This window comes from Cygnus atratus, chromosome 10, assembly GCF_013377495.2.
Source record: "Cygnus atratus isolate AKBS03 ecotype Queensland, Australia chromosome 10, CAtr_DNAZoo_HiC_assembly, whole genome shotgun sequence".
NCBI lineage: Eukaryota > Metazoa > Chordata > Aves > Anseriformes > Anatidae > Cygnus > Cygnus atratus.
The window spans coordinates 12,500,356-12,524,576 of NC_066371.1; the positions used below are offsets into that span (position 1 = coordinate 12,500,356).

The 24,221-nt window shown below is 49.3% G+C and overlaps 1 protein-coding gene across 1 annotated transcript in view; it reads right to left on the reverse strand.

Moving 5' to 3' along the window:
* Positions 1–417: 417 nt before the first annotated feature.
* The window catches only part of NCKIPSD (NCK interacting protein with SH3 domain), a 49,292-nt gene continuing 25,488 nt past the window's right edge, over positions 418–24,221 (reverse strand). Inside the window, exons 5-13 of the mRNA XM_035546510.2 lie at positions 22,895–23,523; positions 16,184–16,354; positions 14,661–14,747; positions 13,744–13,882; positions 8,550–8,630; positions 7,137–7,265; positions 4,330–4,422; positions 2,617–2,789; positions 418–2,050 (exon numbers count right to left, since the gene is read on the reverse strand). Of these exons, the coding sequence (XP_035402403.1) occupies positions 1,847–2,050; positions 2,617–2,789; positions 4,330–4,422; positions 7,137–7,265; positions 8,550–8,630; positions 13,744–13,882; positions 14,661–14,747; positions 16,184–16,354; positions 22,895–23,523 (1,706 nt within the window). The 3' untranslated portion in view covers positions 418–1,846. The remainder of the gene's footprint in view (positions 2,051–2,616; positions 2,790–4,329; positions 4,423–7,136; positions 7,266–8,549; positions 8,631–13,743; positions 13,883–14,660; positions 14,748–16,183; positions 16,355–22,894; positions 23,524–24,221) is intronic.

The window sequence follows — 24,221 nt, forward strand, 5'->3', positions numbered from 1 at the left end:
ATTACCCAGCTGGCAGCTCGGGAGGATAAGGAAGTCATCGGGGTATTACTGCCACAAAATAGTCGTAATTGAATCATTCCAGACAATAAACCAGAGGTGCAGGTCACAGATTGCTTCCGCTGCACCAGGCCCCCAACACCCCGAGCTGCCGCAAACATGCTGATATGAGGAGATAGCACCCTAATAATGGCCTGAAACAGCTGATGGAAACTCGTGTCTCAGTGCTGGAAGCCAAGTGTGGGAAAAGTGACTGCAGCACCACTCCCATTTGGGGTGAGCAGCCAGTGCTTTGCTTTCCAGGCAGCAGACACCCACCCCACAGCCGGCACCCAGCCACCCCTCTGCCTCAGTCCCCCCCTCGACAGGGCTCACCCACGCCACGCTGGGACAGACGGGGCTACATTCACACAAGTCCAGTTTAAGACATTTTATTCCTCTGCATGTTACACTTAGTGTTTAAGAAAATACAGGATCCCTTTTGACATTCATACATTTTTACAGGGGAAAAATAGGTTTCTCTATGAGGGCGGTTATTATGCTTTGGACACTCCCAGGCTGACTCGAGGGGGTCCTCACCCCTCTGTTCCTGAGCATCGCTGCCCCTGTGCCCAGAGCCCAGGCCTGCAGAGCAGAGCTCAGGTGTTGTTTCCTCAAGCTATAAAACACAGCGCCCAGTACTTCCAGTTCCAAATGCCAATAGCTCCTACCAGGATACTGCAAAGGAACAGCTGGGGACAGGGAGTGACCAGACTGCGGACACAAATATTTAAGAGACCCATGTTAGTGTGTGTGACCATCTGTAACAGGGAAACAGGTTAATCCCATTTGCTAGAAACATAGAGGAAATATAAATAAGGGTTCCCCACACTCGTGCATAGTCACAAACAGCTACTGGACACCAGGCTCACGCTGCCTCCGAGCGCTGCCGCATGGAGAGGAAGGGCAGCGAGGCAGAGCTGCTACGAAGCTCAAGGCAAGAAAATCCACAGGCTTTACAAAGAGAGTGCCCCTGCCCACACGCAGCCCCTCTGCCCGGGGCAATGCTGCTAGAGAGGCAGCAAGCAGCAGCTTCTGCTTGGCAGGACGTGTCTTTGCACTGTGTCCACGCCAAAGGCTTCCTAAGAGCAGTGTCGCCCAGGCAGCCGTTAGTTCTAGGCTGCCACAGTGGGCAAGAAATTCAGATTTAAACATCACTATAGAAAGCAGGTTGAAAAAAGCAGCTGCTGTGCTAAGACCTCTATGACCCGACGTGGACTGCTACCTCTAGTCAAAGCTGAGGGCCAGGAGGGAGGGGAAGGCTCACTAGACAAGGCGTTAGACAGCGAGCAGGCTACCTCCCTTGGCAGGGCTGCAGCACATTGGCACTAGCAGCAGCGAACAAAACAGATGTTACGAAAGCTTCTTCCAAGCACCAGCGGACTCCACTTGGACACTGCAGGGAGATGCACATGGAAAAGAAGTGATACTCGAAGGCAAAGGCCTTTCGCTTCGGGACCTCAGGACACCAGCGCAGCTGAACGCACACCGCCACCCTGGCTAAGTCCCTCTCGAGCTCTCTGCCCCTCGTGCCGGTTAAATGCCTCCTGCCCGAGTGCTGGAGGTAAACCACGTGCCAGCGCCCACCCCGCTCTGCCCAGCGCCAACCTCCCGGAGCGCCAGGCCCCAGGGCACCCCATGCCCTTTCTGTTGCTTGCGTTTCTAAAGGGCCGGTGAACACTGTCCGAACCTAGGCCTCGCACGGAGGAATATAAGGTATGAGCTGTACTGGAAGGAAACGAGGAGAAAGTGTCAACAAGAGACGTCTTTGATCCAAGTGGTTCGAACTCCAGTCCGAGCCAAGGGGCAGTTAGCTGGTACCAGGAGAGATTTCTGGGAACTCCTTGTAAATCTCCAAGATGATCAGTTTGTCCATCTGGCACTGCTGCCCCTCCTCCTCCTCCCCTAGGATGCGCTGCAAGATGCCCTGCAGGTCAGAGAGGCGGTGCTGGTGCTGCAGATATGGCGTGGAGCGGATGATGGCGTGCATCAGAGACAGATACTCCATCCTCAGCTGCCAAGTGGGAGGGGAGAAAAAACAGAGAGCACAATGAAAGATTCAAAGTGAGATAAACAAGCATGCCAGCCTCCATTACAGCATGAGCACAGGAACAGCTGCTGCTGCATGACCAGCCAGAGAGCAACTCCAAAGGCACCTGCTTTGCTTAAGGACTCGTTAGTAGTATGGAAAACTGCACTTTTCCCACAGCACCCTAATATTGCTCTTGACCAACTCAAACAGACACATCCCCTGCCTCTTGCACTAACAAAAAACAAGCAATCCCTCCTACTTCTACTACTCACAGAGGGGCCCAAAGGTTGCTGGACAGAAGGGTGCAGACCACCAAAAGCCTGGCAGATGTTTCTTCAAATACACCTTTCTACGACGGTGTGTCAGGCAAGATAAATCCCCCCTCCTCCTCCTCAGACCCCAAGACAGATTTGGGCACCCAGAAATGTTGCGCCCACCCCAGGACTCCACTCCTGTCTGCATCAGCAGGCCCTACAGATGACAAGGAAAAACACTATTTCTTAGGGACTGTGCTCCCTTTTTCAAAGCCTACAGCCTCCTGCAAGCACCTTGTCTCCAGGGGAGAGATCAGCGATCTGCCGCACCAGGATGTCTATCAGGACCATCATGTCTGTGTGGTAGAAGATGCTGGCTGTATCCTTGCTGGCAAAGATGTCCTGCAGAAACTTCAGCACTGAGTGCGGCGGCTGAGGCTGATGCTTGAAGATACAAACTGGATCATCTGGAGGTGGCAGAGAGATTGCATTAAGGCCAAGCACTCCTCCCACCTCCTCCATCTTCAGTGTCAACCCCTGCGTTAGGCCCTACAGGATTTGGAGGAGGCTGCCCCTGACCTCTGTGAGCTGCTCCCTGCCCTACAGCTAGCTTTCGTGCTGGCAGACCTCCGTGCCTCACACAAAGCTGTGTAATCAGGATGGCAGCTCTGCAGGGCACCAAGCAGAGTCCAAATTCATTAGCATTAGCATTAATCATTGTTTATGTTTCACCTAACATCCCAGGTGAAAGCTCATTAGTGCATCACCTCCTCCCAGTGCCTCCCCTCCTTGCTCAACAGCTACCACTCATTTTCTCCCTGGTTTATTAAGTCTGGTCGAATGACCCCTCTGAAAAGCCCACCAGGGCCTGTGTCAGAGACAAGCTTTCACCATGGAGACGAGGCTAGTACCATCCTGGAAGCACGAAAAGAAACACCTCCAAGTTTAAATTAGCCGTCACGTCCTGTTTTCTACCAAAACACGTCCCTGCAGACCCCAAGAGGGGCTCTAGAACACTGCAGGACCCTCCAGCAGAAGGAGGGCACAAGAGAAGCATCTTCATTAGGTTTTCACCCCCCCCCTTTCTTCCCCCAGCCCCTCACAGTAGGGTGATCCCTGTAGGGAATCTGGCATGGAAAAGGCTAAACAAAGGCTTTGGGACGAGGCCAGACATAGGAGCACGGATATGCAGGCTGTCCTCAAGCTGATATAGCATAGAGACTGATTTGCAACCCCAAAGAGAACTAAAGCCTGAGTAAGATGAGCTGCAAGCATCACAGGATGAGTTATTTACCAGCAAATCAACAAAATGAATCTCAGGCAGCAAAGCCCCTGTGATCCAGAAGGTATTAGAAAGCACAATAGTGGCATGCAGCACAGGCAGAAATACCTGGCACTGCTCTGCCTGCAGCGATCTCCAGCTTTCTAACAATCTGCCGTGCAAAAGCTCTGTACATACAGCGGCTTTCACTCCACGCCTGGAGCGGGCACGGAGCTAACCCTCTGCTGGCAATTTTGAGATGGGAAGTTTCACTCTAAGCGGCCTGTCGGAAAGCAAGAACTCCCTCTGGATCTGTCCCCCAGAGCAGCTGACTGCCAGCACACGCTCTGGTTCGTGTGCCAGCACCGACGGAGCCCCGTCTGTCCGAGGACAGAAGTGGCCCAGCACCAGCTTTCCTCCCGACAAGAGCTTGCCTAGAGGCAGCTGCACTGCGAGACGGGGCTGGTCTGACACAGGAACACCAGTTTGCATGAAAAAGCTGGCCCAGAGGCCTCTTCTCCCTTCCCTGCTGCAGTCAGTATCGCTTCATTCTTTATGCAGCTCCGTCCTCAGCAATGCAGCCTGTCACCCTCACAAACTCACCAGGCAGCACAGCATCCTGCCCGAGCCCCCAGCTCCTCAGCTACCTGCATCCAACATCCCAGCCCCTCAGGAGCACCGGGCTCCTCTCCCTGAGTCACCATTAGCTGCACCCCCCACCAGCCCCGTAACAATGCCACACTCACCTCCCCTGTTCAGCAGCAGCAGCAGCTTCTCCGTGAACGTCTTGACATTCGAGTGCTTGCTTATCGTAGTCATGATCACACTGTGTTCTGGAACTAGGGAAGAAACCCCATTCAGCACATGCCTTTGTTTGCTGAGACCACAGTAACACCACCAACAAAAAAAAAAAAAAACAGCAGAGGGCTCCTACTTCACATCGTTGCTCTGGGGAGCGACTGGGAACCAGCGTGAACCAAAAAGTTTCAGCCTCCCAGAACGGGCAAGCAGGGAGAGGGACCGATAGGAGAGGTGAAACAAGTCTGGAAGCAATGCATTAAATAATTAGGTCTTTCTGTGTGCATCAGATTCACATGTGGGCTTCAGTTCAGCAAGCCAAAATACCTTGCAGAGGCTTTATATTGTGGAACATGGCCCCTGCTCACAGCCCTCTGAAGCCAAGGGCTCCTCTCTCCTGCACCCTCACACTCTGCATCAGCAGTGCCCCACTGGAATTTATTGCCTTGCAAGCTCTCACAAGAAGTGATGGCCAGCTCCTAGAAGCACGCCAGAAGGGAAAAGTACTTCTTCCCAACACTCAGCACTGGGCTGTGCCACAGGAAGGGTTGAAGAGTTCCTCCGGGAGATGTCCCCTGACCTGCTTTGGGGGTGACTTCTCGTTGCTAAAATACACTCACCCCAGCAGACCTCATGCACCAGCCTCCAGGAAAGTTGAACGATACAATGGACTGTTAAAGACTACACTGAAAGCAATGGGTGCTGGGATATTCAAAAATTGGGAAACGCATTTGGCAAAGGCCACCTGGTTAGTCAATACTAGAGGATCTGCCAACCGAGCTGGACCTGCCCAATCAAACCTGTTACGCACTGTAGAAGGGGATAAAGTTCCTGTAGTGCACGTAAGAAACATGCTGGGTAAGACAGTCTGGGCTACTCCTGCCTCAGGAAAAGGCAAGCCCATTCGTGGGATTGCTTTTGCCCAGGGACCTGGATGCACTTGGTGGGTAATGCAAAAGAATGGGGAGGTTCGGTGTGTACCTCAAGGGGACCTAATACTGGGTGAGAATAGCCCATGAGTTGAATTGTAGTATGTTAATTGTCATATAACACTGTATGGCATCACTACCATGGTTGCTATATATCATAGATGAAAATGGTGATTAATTAGAAGGTATTGGAAAGAGTGTAACCTGAGCATGACATAAATGGTATGGAATAAGGGGTGGATATCTGTCCTGGTTTCAGGTAGGACAGAGTTAATTTTCCTCCTAGTAGCTGGCAGGGTGCTATGTTTTGGATTAGAATGAGAAGAGCGCTGATAACATGCTGATGTTTTAATTGTTGTAGAGCAGTGCTTACACCAAGCCTTTGAACAAATTAAACACAGAAACGAAGATTTGACCAGAGTGATTATGGACTGGCCAGAAGGCAAGTACTTTGGGATATCAGAGGAGGAGGTGGTCCGTGCTGAAGAAGCCCCACTGTACAACAAGCTACCAGAGAATGAGTGTGCCTGCTGAGAAGCATCCAAACAGCACAGTGTGGCTATTTCTGCATCAGGATTGGCGACCCTATAATATTTCATGGGCTGTGAAGGGTTTTAGGATCCTTCACATTGAAAGGCATCAATATAATTCATTTTAGCAGATTTTTTTTTTTTTGAACTAACTCCACACAACTGAAATACAAGACAGATGAACCTTGCAGACAGAGGAATAAAAATTCCATCCACTAATAAGCAACCTGAAAATCATTTAACATGTTCTTAGCATCAGAGAACAAGTCACTGCTCTTGGCTACACCCCAGGTGGGCAATAATCCCCCAGAAACACGCTGCCTGTCATACATTATTGCCTAATTACTGCAGTCAGGAAGTATATGGGTAGCTGTGAGAAGGTGTAATGAATGAAAGCAGCAGAGACTATGCTTGATCAGCCTCTGTGCAATCAACTTGCACATGAAATTAGAAACTTTCACACAAATATTAAATGAAGCACAACTCAAGATAACAGGTAAATTACTGGACATGTCTCTGTTCCTTTATCCTCCCCTCTCTCCACAAAGCCAAGGATAAAGGCATGAAGCTGACCAAGAGGAAATAATTAAAAGACAACTGGAGCAATAGGAGGTTTTGCACACTCAGGGTGAACAAGTGGCCTCTCTTACCAGGACATGGCACTACTCCAGTCATCCAACAGCAGACTTTGAAGCTCACAGACAGCCCTGGTAGGGAGAGGGCAAATGCCCTTCTCTGGGGACCAGAGGTTTTGTCTATTAAGGAGCTCAGCAGGGAAGGGAGGATTGAGAATGAGGGGAGCCAGGAGAGTGTGCAGCTCAGGCTAAGGTTGAAGAGCCTGGCCCCAGTGCATGAGCACTGAATGAAGTGCAAGAGGTGCAGCGACGTAAGCAGGTCTGTAAAGACCTACAAAAAGCAGACGACTTTCTTTTTGGACTGATTTCAAGAAATTCGTATTGGAGCATCTTCTCTTCCAAATTAACTGTGCCTGAGTTAGCCACATGCACGCTCTGCAAGCGCAGGCCAGAAATTGCTTTGATCCAGCCAGCTTGTAAGTATAGAGAGAAATCCACTGGGCTTCAGAGGGTCAGCTGGTTGGACGTGGGCTCTCAGGCTGTTCTTTCCTCTGGGGTTTTGAACAATATTTAACAAGACAAAAGGCTTGGGCGAAATGGTGTACTGCCAGAGGCTATGGGAGCTGGACAGGTTATCACAGCACCTTCAAGTCCCATTCTTCATCCCCTTGTTGCTCCAGACCACTGAAATCCTGCCAAGGCAGAACAGCACCAAACCAACCTGGAATGTGGAGATTGAAGGCCAAAAGGACATTGACAAACAAGTCAGGCAGCTGGTCAGTGGTGTCTGAGGGCAGCCCGTCCTCAATCACGTCCAGCAAGAACTGCACAAACTGAGAGTTGAGATGTTCTGCACAAAGAGAAAGATGGACATTTACAGCACTGTGAAAATAAACCAAGTAACAAGGGACCGTGCAAGCCACTTCCCCATGCTTTTATGCTTAAAACCATTAGTAGAGTGCCGGTGTCAGCCACCAGGGAATTAACAAATGTCTTTGTGCAAGAGACAAATGACTCAGAGAGCTACCCACAGTTCAGACAAATGCTGAATGTTGGTCTCCCACTGGCAATTTTTTGGAGTAAATAAAATGCCAAATTCTGCTTTAGCTGTTGTTCCAGCATCACTGCTACCAAGGAAGGCTTCAGATAGGAAGAGATTTGTATTCTTGACCACTGATCTAATCCATCTGTTTAAAAAAGAATAATCATCCAGATCATTAGTAATAACCCATTTTTCAATTTAGCTATTAAGAAAGCTCAGGAGCTCATGCAAATAAGTCCACCTGCTGGAAATAATTGCCAGGGTTACACGAGGAGAGAAAAGCAGGAGATGTGGAAACTCACTGCTCAGTCCCTGCTGCACCGGCTTAAATCTTGTACGTGTTTATTGGGGTGTTAAGGTGAAGCTGCTGAGGAGATGATTATGAAAATCTCTACAGTGTTTCTATAGGAGAACTAATGAAAACTGAACCCAGAGCTTCCCAAGTATTGGGAAAACAATACCTGGCCAAGGAAAGATACAGGCAGAGAGTGCTTTCTAGCTGAAGGTTGGAATGAGAGGACAATGGATAAAACAGATCTGGAACATTTGCACTTCCCTATTGATTGCAATACTCTCAATCATCTCTGCTCTCACTAAGAGCTTGAAACTCACAGGGCTGCACCACGCTGTTACAAGGGAGAGCAGGGAAAGGCCACATTATGCAGCTGATGGATTTAGTGGGCGTTCGTGGAACAATCTGGACTCAGCCTCATCAGCAGACAGAATGTCTCAGACAAATGAGGCGCGTGTTGTCGTGAAGGACAGCAGTAAAAAAAAATATTTGGATAAGTATGCCACTTAGCCATAAGCGATGGGCCAAACTGCATCTTCTGCAGCATGGCATCAGCCCTCCACTGCTCCAACCCAGACTTGTGCTGCTCGTTCTGAAAATCTGTCATCTCAGCTGTTTCCAGCAGGCAGGCTCTAGTGAAGAGCAGACCCCATTCTTGCCTTGCTGACATTGAGCTCTCCCCTAGCTGTCCCTGATTTGGCCACCAGAAAAGCTCCCTCTCCTGTGCCTGCTGACGTGCCCTAAATGTCCCAGCATCAGCTCTGCCATCCTACCCAGCCACAAGCACGTGCCACTCTTACCGTAGTGATGATATGGAAGGGGCTCCCCCATGGAGAATATCATTGCCAGCACCAGGGCAGAGTAGCACATCTTCTGATGATCTGCAAGACAAACCCAGAGGTCCTGCCATTAATTCTTCTGAGGGTGCAACACGCTATTCCCTAGCTGCAGAGGCAAAGTCACACATTTCGTACAGACATTTAACACTGATTAGACTGCTCTTTGTTCCTGTATTTATTGAACTATAAGGGTATTTTCCCCTTGTTTAAGCACATGCCTTCTGTGCCATGCATTTCTAAATCAATTTAAAAATACAACAAAATTCTCAATTTTTTTTCCCTTCCACTTAAGAGGATCTGGGCAAACTCGATCAGAATAATTAAAAACCTCCCCTGCACAGTCCCAGGACGCATTCCATAGTTATGCAATTACTGAACCCAAAAAAGCATCCATCTGGCCACCTTGAAATACTGCCTGTTCCAACCAGCACCACCCCCGGACTGCTGTGCTGCTCGTTACCATCTCTGCACTGCTCCACTTGTGCTACCTCAGCTCTGCCCGGAGGTACGAGAGGTCTCTGGGGAGCCCAGATCCCCGCTCACGACTCCGGCTGTGCATCTGCCCGCTTCCCAGGCCACACGCATCTCCAGCGCTAACACGTCCTGCAGCCTGCTAGTCCAACACAATTTTTTGCTGGCAGCAGCTATATGTAAATATCCCACAGAACCACAGCCGGTGCCTTCCCGGAATTTTAATTAACTGATACACCTCAGTAGATATTTGCAGGGGGAAAAAAAGTCACAGAATACGATCTGTGTTATAACAAAAGGCAGCCTCCATCCGTTTTAGCAATTTTGAAGATGATAGGAAAAGTTGTATTATTTTTATGAAGCAGGTTACCACATGTACTGGCTAAATAAAGTTCAGCTACATCTGCCGAAATAGCCTACAGGCACCTGTTACAAGAAAACCATGTGTTTCGTTATTAGAAGACCAAAACAGTACTTCTGATCGGATCAGAAGAAAAAAGTCCCTTTGATGTCTGATCCTTCCCTGCAAGACATACTGGTTCCGGTTCCCCCCACTGACCCATTAAGACATATCACTGCTCTGTGCACAGATCAATCCAGCTCTAAGCACTCGTGTCCTGCAGTTTGACTTTGACTGCACAGGCTGATGCCTTCACTGCTACTAGGTGCTCCTGGAATTGGCCCCTGGACTTGCAGCACTTGGCAGCTCACAGACTTACTGTTAGCAAGAGGGAAAAAATTAAATCCTATCTGCCTACTAATCCTGAGAAGTCATCTCAATAAGCAGAGTCTGTAAATAAAGAACATGCAGACTTTGTCGAAACTCCACAAGATGCTTGAGGTTTCGAACAGCAAATACTTTAGCAAGAACGTATCATTTGGGGCTTTATGCATTAAAAAGATTAAGAGTTTGTATGAGAGCAGTCTGGACCACGTGGCAGCAAAGAAAGCTGGGAACTGCTGTTTACTCTTGCTAAATGGAGAGGGAGGACATTCAATAACTTAACTATATTTCATACTTACATAAGGACCTCCCAGCTACAAGGTGTCAGTGATGCCAAAGCTCACTGTAGTAGGAAAAGAATCTGACAAAAGTAGCAGGAACCTGCACAGTTGGAGCTGACAGGTAAAAGTTGCTCCTAGGTGTAACCAACCAGCTACCGTGGGCATGTTCCCACATTTGGGAGTGCTTTTTTCCTAATTGTTCACTACACGGTCTCTTCACTCCTTCCTCCAAGGCATCCGGAGCTGGTACCAGAGGCAGGATGCTGCAGTAGATATAGGGACCTGCTGTTCCTGTGTTCTTAATAAGGCTTTCACAATCAAAACATTTTCTCTCATCGGATCAGGAGCAATAAAATAATGATCTGAGAACTAGAAGCCAGTGATGAACATACAGTTGTAGAAAATAGGGAAGGAGATTAATTAGATATGGATGGGGAGGGTGGTTTCACACGTCCTTGGCCCATCTGCCATGAACTATTGTCCATTCATCTTGGCTGACAGCAGACTCACTACTAGGTGGCAAATCTTGTTGGATTTGCCTAAGAATGCTGAATGAAAGGATGATGAAAACAGTCTGAAAGCTGAACTCGGAGAAAATCTGGATTAACCTGGTGCACTCGCTCACCACAGACTCTACAAGTTTTTGGAGTGTTCCTGCTGTGACAAGTCTCATCCAAGGCTGTGCCCTTTAAGATGCTGAAGAACAGAGTAATTGCCAGCCGAAGCACAGCCTTTTTTCCTTCCAGAGCAGCACGCGTGGCTGCAAGCACGTAAATAGCATTAACACAACTCTCCTGAAGCAGTGGGACGCTGTTGACGTCAGAGCGATGAATGTCACTCAAGTGGCCACGAAGGGTGGCAGAGATGCGGCTGTGTGCTCACCGGCCTGCACTTCCCGAGCCTGCTGAGGTGCTGGCAAGAAAGCTGCTGTTATGTGTGACAGGAATTTCTCAGAGGCCTTCAAAGACCTTGCTTTCCACCTCTAAACATAGCAGCACAAATTCAGGCACTGGGAGCAGACACAGCTGTCTACAACTCAAATAAAAGGAGCCTGACAGCTGACTTGCATGTACACTGAGCTGCAACAGGGGAGAAAGTCACAATTACTGAGTGGATTATCCCCGTCTGTTTTCTATGGAATTGTTCTGGCTAATTCTGCCTCACTGTGTCTTATTATAAGCTCTTCTAACACTGATAGATGCGCAGGCCAGGCGCATCAGAGGGAAGTGGCTGTCCAGAAGCAATAAGACCCAAGCATCTGGCAGAAGAACTGGCCAGCAGCCAACACGCCTGCCTCGACCCCAGGGTAAAGCTCCTTCTCATCAAAGGCACCCAGCATCCACGCACAGAGCTTCAGCCTCGGCTGCTCTTCAGTAACAAGCCAGGAGGGATCCCACAGAGCTGCTGCAGCCAGTGCAACAGTCCCCGGTGGCTCAGTGCTGGCACTGATTGCTCCAGCCCCTGCCATCCACAGAAGGGATTAGCTATTGCACGGTATGTCACGGATCAGCTGCTATTCCCCAGTTCCTAGTACCAAAATACGCTCAAGTCATTCCAGCATTCAAGGTCGTGTTTTCACACGAAGTACTGCTTGCCATTTGGCAGCAGGACATGAAGCAGTAAGCACCAGAATGGCAGGAGGGAACTACTAATGCCCTAAGTCACCTCTGAAGGACAGATACGTCTGGGTCAAGGATGGTTACTTCACCGCAGCCCTGCCGAGAAGGCCAGGAGGATTGGATGCTGCACAGATGAGATGCTTGCAAGCATTAGCACGAGAAAGGCAGCAGAGCATCAGGACATCACTTTGAGAGGCTCCTGTAACCAAAGAAGAGCAGCTTTTAACTGTTTAACGGTATTGCCTACATATTACAGTGAGGAGGGCAAATAGCATCTCACTTGAGACAAAGTTAAGGAAAGAAGGGACACCACACAGCTGCAGGTTAGAAGTCCAGGGGACGTAGCAGAGCCACTTTCCATTCACTTCCACTGCAATGCTTTTAGGTCCCCAAAGCAGAGTCTCACACTTGCTAGGAGATGGGCCTGATTCAGCCCACCACAGGTAGATCGGCAAAGGTGTACAGAAGTCGCCCATGTCAGAGCTTGATGCTCCAGCACAAGCAACAGGCAGAGGTAGCTGTGCTACTTGGGATGATGCAGCCCCTGGGAAAATGCCCTGGACAGCAATGCCATGACCAGGCAGGACATAACAAGGGGCTCTGAGACAGCTCAGGATCAGCTGAACAGAGCAGAAGACTAAAGGAACAGAGCAGAAGACTGAAGGCTGCTTGCATGGCACAGGAGAGGTTCACCTGGAGACAATCTTTACAAGTTAGTGACAGGTGCACAATAAAGTTTATTTTTGGCAGCACAAAATCAGTAGCATTGTCAGAGAAGCACAGTCATAGCTCTGTAACTGAGTATTATTTGCTTCTCAAGCAAAAATACCTCCGCCTAGGGAAGCGGCTTCTCATGCATATACTCAGAAAAAACACCAACAGTGTGACAGGTTCACTGCATATAATTGATATGCTGCGGTAACACAAGGAGAAAGCTTAGCCAACACAGCCGTAATGATCTCAGTCCCTCTCCACACTAACCCAGCGCGCTTTGTGCAGCCCTCAGCTCAAACAGGATTTTTCAGTCAGTCCCCACACGAGAAATATCTGCACTCCAAAGCATCTAAGCAAAGGTGATCACAAAGCCTTGTGGCTTGGCTTTCACCCCCCACACCCCTGCCCAGACACCGGATTAACCCCATGAATCCTGTCCACCACACAGACTGTTTGGCACAGGCTGTAGCAGCATGCTGGGGACGGGGACAACTATTATGCACGTCCAAGGCAGTCATCTTGGACATTTCCCTGGCTCACATGAAATGGGTGTGACGGTCCTGTTCTGAGCAGAACCGTCACCCTACAGGCTCATCTCCAAATTGCACTTCTCCATTGGCCCCAGGACACTCACAGCAAACCAACAGGGTGCAGGCTGCAATCAGTGCACAGGCAGCAAGACCTCAATATGCAGGTTCTTCTGATTCGATCCACACAGTCACTCAACAGCTACTTTAATTGCAGGCCACAATTAGAACAAAACACATTTTCAATATCCACTTAAGGGAAAACGTAGTATATGCCACTGGCAACACTGGTGGCCTATAGACTGACTTCAAAATGAGAAGCAAAGTCGTGACTGCCCCAGGCCAGGAATGCATAAGGGGCTGGAATGTAACGTCATGGCAGTATTACTGCATGTTCACCTTGCTCTTTGGTTCTTCCTGGGGGACAAAGGATACTGAGCTAAGTAGGAGCTCTGGGGGACAACAATAGCAAAATCTGGCAACACAACCTCCAGGTCTGCAGGTGTCTCTGGTCAGCATCATGAATCAAACTGGAACAGCTCAAAACATGCTTTAAGACCTGTACAAGCAGTGATACAGATCACTAGTGGCATGTTCAAGAGCTGGAGGGCCTTGCACCATTGGACTGAAACATCCTCTCCCATGCATTCTCCACTTACATCTGTTATAACCTAAAAAACTGTAAAAACAGACACCCTTATCCCCAGAGCACTGAGCATGTAGAGCAGTCAGGCAGTGACAGGCTACCAGTGCTGCTGTAATCCGTCTATCTAAGGGAAAGATGTCCCTGGAGACCTGAGCACAGCAGCTCTAGCTCACCTTGTGTGTGAGTCTGCATGTCCCGGGCCAGCTCCATGGGCAGCACAGAGTTGACAAGCGTTGAGATAACTGCAGCATCCAAGTTGCACATGGCTCCAAAGCATTTCAACAGCAGCAGCCGCAGTGGCACCCTGTGTTCCTGCAAAAACAATTTATTAGATCAAATCATGTCACAGATGAGGGTTACCCAAAGGTGAGAGACATAACTGGCTAAAGTTCCCGCTGCTGGGAAGGCAGGATCCTCCCAGGGTAACAGTGAACCTAATGCTGAGCTCTGGGTTCAGATACAGATGTGCCAGATGAAAGCTAAATGCAGCAAGGCTTGATGTGCTGCAGCTGGGGACTCAGACAGGATGGGGAAAAGCCTCCAAGCCCCGCAGCATCCTATGGCAGCAAGGTCCAGGAAAGAGGGGAGCAAAGCAACACTGCGTAGCCATTGAAGGCAAAACTTCCATTCTTCCTGTGAATACTGATTTTCTTCCTCACTTCCAAGGCTTCTGCTCACAACCTACTTTCCTAAGCAAAGCCATTTACTAATGCACAGGAGTGCATCAATTAAATGAGGAGCAGTCACAGCCTGTCAGCTTACCCAAGGCATCCTCAGATATCCATTCTCTAGACATTAGAGATGGTGATTCTGTCCCTCAACGGAGCTAATAAAAGCAGCAAGCTTTCCCCTTCACAGGGCTAGCTTCCGCTTCGGCGTCTGTAGCGTCCTCTGCTCTTCCATGCAGCGTGCATGCATAACACGAGATTTGCCAGCATGGGGAAGAGACGTGCTACAACTCCAACAAGTTCACAGAACTGCCCTATCCAAGGGGAACGTGTTTCATATATTCATCAGAGCAACCCTGCTCTTTTGCATCTTCAGGGAAGCCTCAAAAAGAAGAGGTATTCAAGGCACGTTGCCACCTTACCATCTGATAATATGCCACAAGGGACAGGACGGATTCAAACTCATTCTTCTTGCACATTTTCTTGCAAACTTCTGGGTCTGCATCTGTCTGGAAGCAGGAATGAACTGGTCAGCCCAGTGACACATCAAAGCAGCAAGGCAGCTGCCGCAGAGAGCTCCAGGGAGGCTAGCTGCTCTTGGATTTCAGTAGCCCCAGCTCAACCACCTTACAAAGCAACCAAAGCTAGGGCACAAACAGCTCCAAACCCACCACCCTGGAGATTCTGCATCAAAGCGAATTCTTAAGAAACATCTCCGCAGTACAGTACGTCTTGGGCTGAAAACATCTAAAAACCCCTTGACCTGAGCAGTACCTTGATGAGCGCATCCTGCAGTTCTGTATGGCAGCTCCAGTGCCGGTCCCGTACTGAGAAGTACTGTACCTCCCCCCACGCTAAATTTGGAGGAAATTATTACACAAAGAAGCAGGCCCCGCAGTGAGAAAGTAGCTCATGTTTTGAGGTAAAAAGACAACGGCATTTACTACAGAAAAAAATAATAATTTGTTCTGCTTATGTCAGAACCAGAGAGGAATACAAAACAGGTGCCACAGCAAAGTCAGTGCTGGCACCTGTTTGTAACGCAGGCCATGTCACTGCACCAGGTGACAGCTCCCATACCATTGTGCTCCCCATACACAGGTGGGCTTATACAGCCTAGAGACGGCACCAGAACAGCATTTCCCCCTGCTGTGCACTGCGGGGATGCACCTCTCCCATACACACAAATGTTTTTTAAATTTATAAGTGTTTTATACTTGCTCGCAAAAACAGCTTTGAAGCTCTCTTTCATGAGAACTGAAGAACTTTCACATCTTTGCATTTACTGGGCATCACCCTCCAAGTACTTGTTTGAATAAAGACAGGGAGAAAATAAGTTGGTCTGCCTGGACACACTGTATACTTAAGAAATTCCACGTATTTAGAGCCAGTTAAGACACTGGTTACAAAGACCAGCAGAGCTTTGGAAGCTACAATTTGGTGCAGCTCTATATCACGCTTCCACTAAAGACTTACAGCAGGGAGGGTACGAGCAGACCACAGAAGGGAGCGCTCAGGATGTGGCACAGACCCTGATGTCAACTTGCACACACTGGTCAGCCATACCAGCCACAGAAGGTATTTTAAATGGACCTACCTGTGCAATATTTGCTCTGGGAGTTTTTTTGTTTGTTTGTTTTTGAAGGGGAGGTTTAGTATTCTCCTGTGAGAGGTATATATCACAACCACCATGAGTAACAGTTCTGTAATTCCTTTCATAAGCACTTTATAAGGTGGAGTGAAAGGCAGTTCAAGAGCACTGAGGACCCTGCACAGAAGGGGCAAGGCTTCACACCAACTGTAAGAGATGCACAAGAAGCCTATACTCCCTGAAACAGCAAGTCTGATGGCAACACAAGGACAACGGAGACCAGAAAAAAAAAAAGAGGAACTTCACCAGCATCTGTCTGCTGTGCTATGCCTACAAAGAGAGAAATTTACTCACCAGGATGCGAAGCAGCTCCTCCAGGTAGCAGCAGATGACATTCTCGTCCTCGTAGAGTGCCCAGCTGCGCTGCTGAGCATCATCCTTGTGCCTGGCCAGGTCTGCGAAGATCACCTCCAGCCGCTGCTCATCGTGGCAGATCTGTCCCGAGGGCAGCCCTGAGCTCAGATCCTGCAAGAGGACACAGTCAGTGGTCACTGGGGTCCTGACAGGCAGCTGTTGTTCGGGTGATTGTTTCATGCAATCTTCATCTCAGGACTGGCAGTTGGCCTCCTTCAGTCAAGAACTGGCAGCAAAAAGACAGTAAATTTAAGACCTGGCCATTATTTCAGCTTTCCTACTTTTTGGGGTCTCTACTCCCCGCCTTTCCTTGCACAGCCAGTGCAGCCAATGAATCAAATTGGACTCCTGCCCTCAAAAATCGGTGCCAGGACTGGTGCACGGTCACCAAGTCTTTAAATCCAAGCTGTCATCACCCTGCTGGAGCTTTCGCTGGCTTCCAAGGATGCTGAAATATCCAAGAAGCCTCACTCAAGCAACTCACACCCTTTTTTTCTTACTGCCTGTAACAGCCTATGGCCGAGCCAGTCAAGCCAACGTTCCCAGCTCTTTTCTGGGTGACAAAACGGTAACATAGCAGACTCGCACATCACCAACTTCCCACTTCCCTCAGCAGCAGGGCAGTGTGCTCGCAGAACAGCAGCAGCCATCTCCCTGGGCAGGGGGTGAACGCTGCACTAAGGGGAATGCCCACGTACTATAAGACAAACTTAAGGCAACAAGCCAGCTCAGATGACTACAGCCCTCTGCACATTTCTGAATATTTAAAGGAAGATTCAAAATGCTTGGCCAGAGTACTACGCCCAGCACCAGCCAAACCCTGATTCCCCCTTCCCACGGGGCAGCAAAACATTGCTGCAGCGTTCACAAAAGCAGCCCGGTGCGCACCACGAGCATCAGGCACCCCAACCTCGCTGAACCCCAGGGTTACTCCCTGCAAAACAAACAAGATGTTGAATGATGTAAGGGTATCATAAGAACTACCTGGTTTCCTGAAAGCAGAGCAAGATCAGGAACCTGCACACGGAACGGGGCTGATTACAGATGATGAGCTTAGGCAGCATTAGGAGAGGTAAGAACTAATTTGCAGAAGAACCTAAATTATATACACAAGGGCTTGGCAGCAGTGACAACAAACAGCAGGAGATCAGCAAGGTGGAAGAGAAATGAGCTGAGAAATCCAGACAACAGGGCTAACCAACTCACTGAGACCAAAGCCTTAGCAATTTTGGGATGAAGCTGTCTTGCAGCATGTGGTGACAAGTCACGAGCATTCAGTGTGAAGAGGCCTGCCCTGCTATCAGACAGGGCACCCCGCTGCTGCGCAGCATCTTCACCTCCCGAACACCCAGAGAAGATTTAATCCTGCCCTGGCACAGCTCCTTTCAGCAGGTCGGCCGCACAGCTTTAAGCAGACCTCACAATACCAGCAGAGTGACTGCACAGAAAAACGAGCCCGTGTCCTCCGTCAGGGACAACAAACAGCCACACACCCAAAGTAAGAGTGGCACGCGCCTGCCAAGCGAAGGAGCACGCACCCCTCCTGTGCATCGTCAGCCCTGCAGCCTTCTTGGGAGAACGGCTCCAAGTTTATTAACTGTAACATTTAATCTGCTTTATTAGAGACAGGATTGTTAGTAATTTGCTTCGTGGTATTTGGGGTGTGAACTAATTAAGACTTTGATTCAATGTTTCAATTATATAATAAGAAAATATTTTTGTTCCGGCTGTTCATTACATAATCTTTGCCAGCAGATAATGAAGGAGCACACGCGCAAGTTTAATTCTAACATCAGACTCTCTCTTAAACTACCGGGGAGCTGCGGATGGCCAAGCAGCTAACTGGGCAGCCAGCTCTGAGAGAGGACGGACTGGTTTCCGTATGCGAGCACAGACCAGAAGTCCGTGCTGCGCCGTGTTTGAGCACAGAGCAAGTTTGCTGAGGGCTCGCTTGGCCCTGCCACCTCCCTCTCTGCAGGAGGACCTGCGGCACCACAGTGTCGCCTCCTGGCCTCACGTGCCCCAGCTGCCAGAGAGGGTTCCCCGCTCCCATACCTCAGTCCACTGCCGGGGTGTCTTGGGGTGAGCACTTTAACAATTACCTGTTTTAATCATGGCTTGATTCAACCTCTTCTCACTCATCTGCTTCCTCCGACCCCTCACCTGCAGCCCTTACACCTCCACCGAACATCGAGCTCCTAAAGAACTCGGAGGAGATGAACAGTCGTACAGTCGATGAAGTCGTACAGCAGCTTTTTATACAGATTTGAGACAACTACTTGAGGGGGATCATTTTGGGAATTGCCTTCGCTGGGGCAGCAAACCTGGCCCCCGTGGGGATGCGGTGCTGCAGGGAGGCACAGCTGCCACACGCAGGTGTCACAGAGACAGAGGGGAGCTGGGCTGGCTCCCACCACGCTGGCCGTGCTTCGGTAAGGTCTTCGCAGCCTTTGCTTTTCAGGTGTGCCATCTGCAGCCCAGCAAACATTTGCTCTGCAGATGTACTGGTCTCTCTCCGGGTGACTGCAGCCCATCCAGCGCTGAGCGCAGACGGCTGCGTGAAGGCTGGCACGGCCCTGTGAAGGCTACTCCTCTAGCAATTAGCGAGCAAAGGACTTGCCTAAGCACTAATGCATTCCTCCCCCCTCCACATTCACGTTTCTTACAATATCTCGCTAAGGAGGAGCCCTGCTTAGATACGCTAACAGCACAGCCAGATGAGTCAGCCTTGAAAGCTCTCACCCCGCTGACTTCCCCATTATCCCAGGAAAGCAAAGGGACAAAGACTCCCTCGGAGAAAAGCCAAACCCCAGAGAAGCATTTGTGTCTCAAAGCAATTTCTTCTTTAAGCAGAGCCGAGCCAGAGAATGAAGTGGAACTGAAGGCGAGAGGCGGCGAGGACTCGGGGCAGAGCTGGAGAAGCGCAGCCACGCCAGCCTCGAGGTCTGACAGGGCTCGTCAGGGACAGCAGGCGGATCACGAGCACACGTGGTGGTGACAGGTCACAGCCCAGCCCTTCAAGGGAAGTCCTCTCACGTCCCACCCTGACCCCCTACCTTGCTCCTCCGTCTCCAGCATGGCCAAGAACCGTTTGACCTCACCCAGCAGCCCGGACAGATCTCCAAGTCCCAGCTGACCGACAGGGCTTTGTCGGTAGCTTCCAAGCTTCAATCGAAGGCAACCAGAGATGGTTGAGTAACAAGTGGCACTGCTAATTCAATAAAAAGCAGGTAAGTGATTTCTAAGCACGCTCACTCAAGGTGTAGCTATCTTATTAGGCGATTTTTCTTGCCTCACACTCAGCTTAACAAATCCTGAAATCAACCTCCCTAGACAAGACAGCTGCGGTGCTCTCCCCTCCTCTCAGACAGGAGATAATTCTGCAGAGCTGAATGCAATCACACATCACCGATACATACTAATTCCAATGATTCTCTAGATGCTTGGAAATCAGGCACAGCATCTATACTGTCTTCAGCTACAGCCAAATTTCAGAGAGTTCCCATGAAAGCCAGCTCCACTTTATCGCTTACACGGTTGCTGCAGTGATGCATTTGAAAAGAAAATGAAAAGGAAGCTGTCATCTCCCTCTGCTTGCTTTGCCCAGTCACCACCCTGCTCACGAGGAGGGGACATTGCCAAGGCCAGGCCAATTCCTAAATGGGGAAGCCAATTGGGCACTTCTGCTCCCACGGGTCAGGCTTCCCAAAGTAGTGTGATATTTCTGAAGTCTCTCTTGAAACAGATGAGCCCCTGCGGGCCCTCCTTGCCTGAGCTGTTCTCCCAGCCTACCTCTGCAGCACCTTCCCAGAAGCTGGGGTGCAAGGCTGCCCCAGCAGAGGGGTCTTGTCTCCCTCCATAAAACCCACTTCTGGGTTGTACAGACTCCACAGTTGAGGAGCAAGGTAAATAAAAGGGAAATGCCACCATGATTCAACCTTCAGAGAGCACTGGGAATAAGAGCGAGGTAATGGATTCTGAAATTGATTTAGTAAACCAGTGATTTGACTTCAAATTAAGACTGGAATAAGAGCAGAAAGGATACAACTAATTAAAGGCTGTGATATAAGAGGTTGAAACAGGTATACCTACTATAACCACAGCAAAGTTTTAATCAAGGATAAAATCTCACTTTGTTTTAGGGGGTAGAAAAAAAACCTTGAGGAAAATATGCAAAAATATCGACCGTGTATTTGCATGGATTGGGGTGCAGAGGGATTTCAGAAATTACAAATTAAAGAAAAAATGCCCTTGACCTAGAACAGACGACTCAGCAATAAATCTACACAGAAATCCCTGAGATGGTGGAACGATTTGGTATACTGAACAACAACACAAAGTCTACAGCAGTAATTTGTACCATTAAACTGGGCTGGCGGAGCCACAGCAGTACAGCCACCTTGCAGCTAGAGCTGGTCTTTTACTTTAGAAGGAACAACCTCCCCTGGTACCAGGCTGCTGTCCATCAGCAGAGATACATCTCTGTGGGATGCTCAGGATAAACACACACCCTAACCACGACACTTACATCCGAGCGCTGGGCAAGCCAGCCCTGCCTCTCCCCCTGAGAGCAGCACCGCTCAAGATACGTAATGAAGTCTCTTAAGCAAAGACAGGCAGACTGTACCAGGCATTTTTAAGTCTCACAGATGTTGTAAGTGACCTATCTATCAGCTGCAGGTAGATCCATCCTCGCCCCCGCGCCACCGTCAGAATTTCTTCCCATGCCTTTCAAACTGGTTGCAGCAATGGCCATGAAACAGGTTCTCAAATCCCAGCTGCAGAAGACTGGCACACCAGCACCTTCTACAACCTGACTTCTGTGGCATTACATTCCAAACCTGTTCTCAGGATACAATAAAGATAAAAATAATATTCAAATCTTGTTCACGATCCTAGTAACAGACTCAGAGCCAAAGCATTTGTGTGAAACAGCTAATTTTTTTTTTTTTGCTGAATCTAGCCCACACATTACCCTGCATTGTTATTGAAGCAGGAAGCAATTAACCATCGGGTTATAGCCACAAACTGAGGACTGCTGATTGCTTACGGGACACTATTCCATGAGACGTTTAACTAGATCATGATTTGATCTGAAATTTGAATGCCAGTAGTTTTCATATTCAAATGCCTCTGAGCAGTTCATTATAATTTTGACGTCAGCAATGGAACTCCAATCTTAAATGTTGATAGGAAACGCACTCCTTGGGGCTGTATTTAACAAGTGGGAGCTAAAACTTACTATCCCTCCAACTAAAGCAGAGGGCTGCCCAGATGTGCTTTGCTATTTCAACGACTGCTGCAAGAAGCACTCTTATTTCCCCCTTCTCTGTCTGTAACAGAGGAAGGAAGAACAATGTGATCATTTGGTATAAGGTTTAGAACAAGGTCAAGATAATTCTCTTCCTCCAGTGGATGAAAAACTACTCCTTGTCAGTTGTTCTGAGAAAAAAATAGGGCTGAGGAATGTTTTAATGTAATAATAGAGAAGTACACATCTGTGGAAAACTAGTTTTTATCACTTTGATGAAAGACCAAGCCAGACAAACAGAAGCTTTGGGAACTCCACAGTCAAGAAAGACAAAAACCACACGGATTTATACTATGTATAGGCATGCTGAATCTATGCAGAGTATGTACAGCACAGTAGAAGAAAAAGTTTATACAATGCCTTATTTTATTACAAGGCTTTTATTAAAAAGCACTTATTACTAAGGCTCCATTTTCCACAGCTTCTATTTGTTGCATCTGTAGCAGGAGATACCTCTTTTAAAAGTCACTGTTAATTTCTCTCCAATTTATGCTGCCACAATGGCTCTCCATAAGCTTTCACAATCAGTGGTCAACAACTTGCATCAGAGTAAAAAGAGAAGGAAAACAAGTAAGCTTGCTTATTTTTTTCAATCCCAGTCCATCTTTTTGCCACAGCCACAAGCTGGAATAGTTATTCTCCTTCTTGCTTCTGCACAGGTACAGTGAATTAATGTTAAACATTCAACATAGCCTCACTGGATTCTTCCCCATTCTTTGATAGCAAGTCTCTTGCAATTTTATTTATTTTTCCCTTTTAATTTCTTGAGTTCTTTAGGGCCCCTCTGCAAGCTTTCACTGATTAACGACAATCATGACTGCTAAGCACAGGCTTCATGATTTCCCCTTCCCATCAGATCAAAAAAATGCTCCTGAATAAACCCTGCTTGTCACCTCAAGTCCTGCTGCATCCATCCCACCGCTCCTCGGTCACCAGCACTGCCCTTGGGACCCGGAAGGCTGTCATCTCCCAGCGATGCACTCATGTGGTTCAATTCACCGCCGCCCACATCACCACCTCTTCCCCCACCGCAACCTCCTCCGAAGCACCCACCCCTCCACCACCGCCTCCCAGCTCCAAACTCAGATTTAAGCTGGATATCTGCAGCTTGTTTGGGGAACAAACTCCCATCTTCCATTTCCCTGCTGCCAGTACTCACGCCTGGTTTAAACCTTGGTCTCCCCAGCTCGTTATTTACACCCAGCTCACGCTTTCCCTTTTCCTTTGGCACTTCCCTGCACTTCCCAGCCCAAACACCAGGACAGAATTTCTCCTGAGCTCTTAACACTGGCGCCGTGGCCTTTCAGAGCAGCCAGCCAGCAGCACCCCACGTGCGTTACCTTACTCTCCACCACGGAGATGAGAATCTGCTCCATGATGCCGCTGGTTACCGGCACAGAGGTCTGGATGTGGCCGATCACCACGCCGATGGCCACGCGGGACAGCTCGTAGCTGAGGTGGGTGTTCCTGCGGACCAGCTCGATCAGTTCAGCACCTATCGTTTTGGGAACGGATGCCACCAGCCCACTGGGTTCTGGTGGCACCGGCTCCACTGCAGCCGCCTTCTTATCCTCGAGGCAGAGGGAGCTGAAAGCATCCAGGCTTGCGGGGGCTGCTGGGGCGGCTTTCTTCCCCTGCGGGGCCTTCTCCCCATCCACGGTGTGGGACCTCCGGACCCCCCCTTCAGACGGCGGAGCCGGGGCAGCCCGCTTGCTCTGGGGAGATTTGCTGGCCCCGTCCTTCGAGGAAGTCCCATAGCGGGAGTGGGTGACGGAGCCGGCGTCCAAATTGCGCGTGATGGTGGTGTGCACGCTGCGGCTGGGCACGGGGGGAGGCGTGTTGGCAGGGCTGGAGGTGGCTGTCGGCAGAGCGGTCTCCGAGGCAGAGGAAGCGGTGTACAAAGTATCCAGGGATGTCGTGCTCATGGAGGAGGCACTAGAAGCTGACCCGGGGATAATTTCAACAGCATCTGAAAAGGGAACAATTAAAAATGCCTTAGCAACAGCATCAAAGGGAAAAAAGGAGAAAACAAATGGCTACAGCGCGGTCCATTAAAAGGTTCATTGTGCATGCTACCAGAGCAGTTTAACTCCTCTTCCTGCCTCACTTATCTCAAAGCAAAATTGTATCAAGTTCCCTCTGGAGCATTCCCACACAATCACCTCTTTAGAAAGGGGAAAACTACCCTATTGAGATGAATACCCTTCAAAGGGCTTAGTATTTTACGCGGGAGAAAGGAGGGAGGGAGGAACAGGACTAAGGGACAGAAAAAGTCTTTTCCCCTGGCTTAGCAAGGGCTTTTTTCTGGATTCAGGATATGAGCCCTCGCTTTTGAATACTGGTGCCCAAGAACTGCAAGCCACTGATGGCTTCCCATGCCAGCACCCCTCTCTTGCCCAGACCTCTCGCTGCAGCACCAGCGTGCACCACGGTCAGTGCAACAGCGAGGCTCACGTTTGGTTGGCACACACCTGCAGTCACTCCTTTTCAGCACACTTGAACGTTTGACCACAAGTCCCACAGGCCTGCTAGCACACACTGCTTTTACATCCCACCATGTTATCTGCTCTACTCTACTTCTACATGCTTCTCTAGTGTTGACTCACTCTAGCAGGGGTGGCTGTCCAGTCTTTCCAGGAAAAAACACACTACAACCAAAGAGACGCT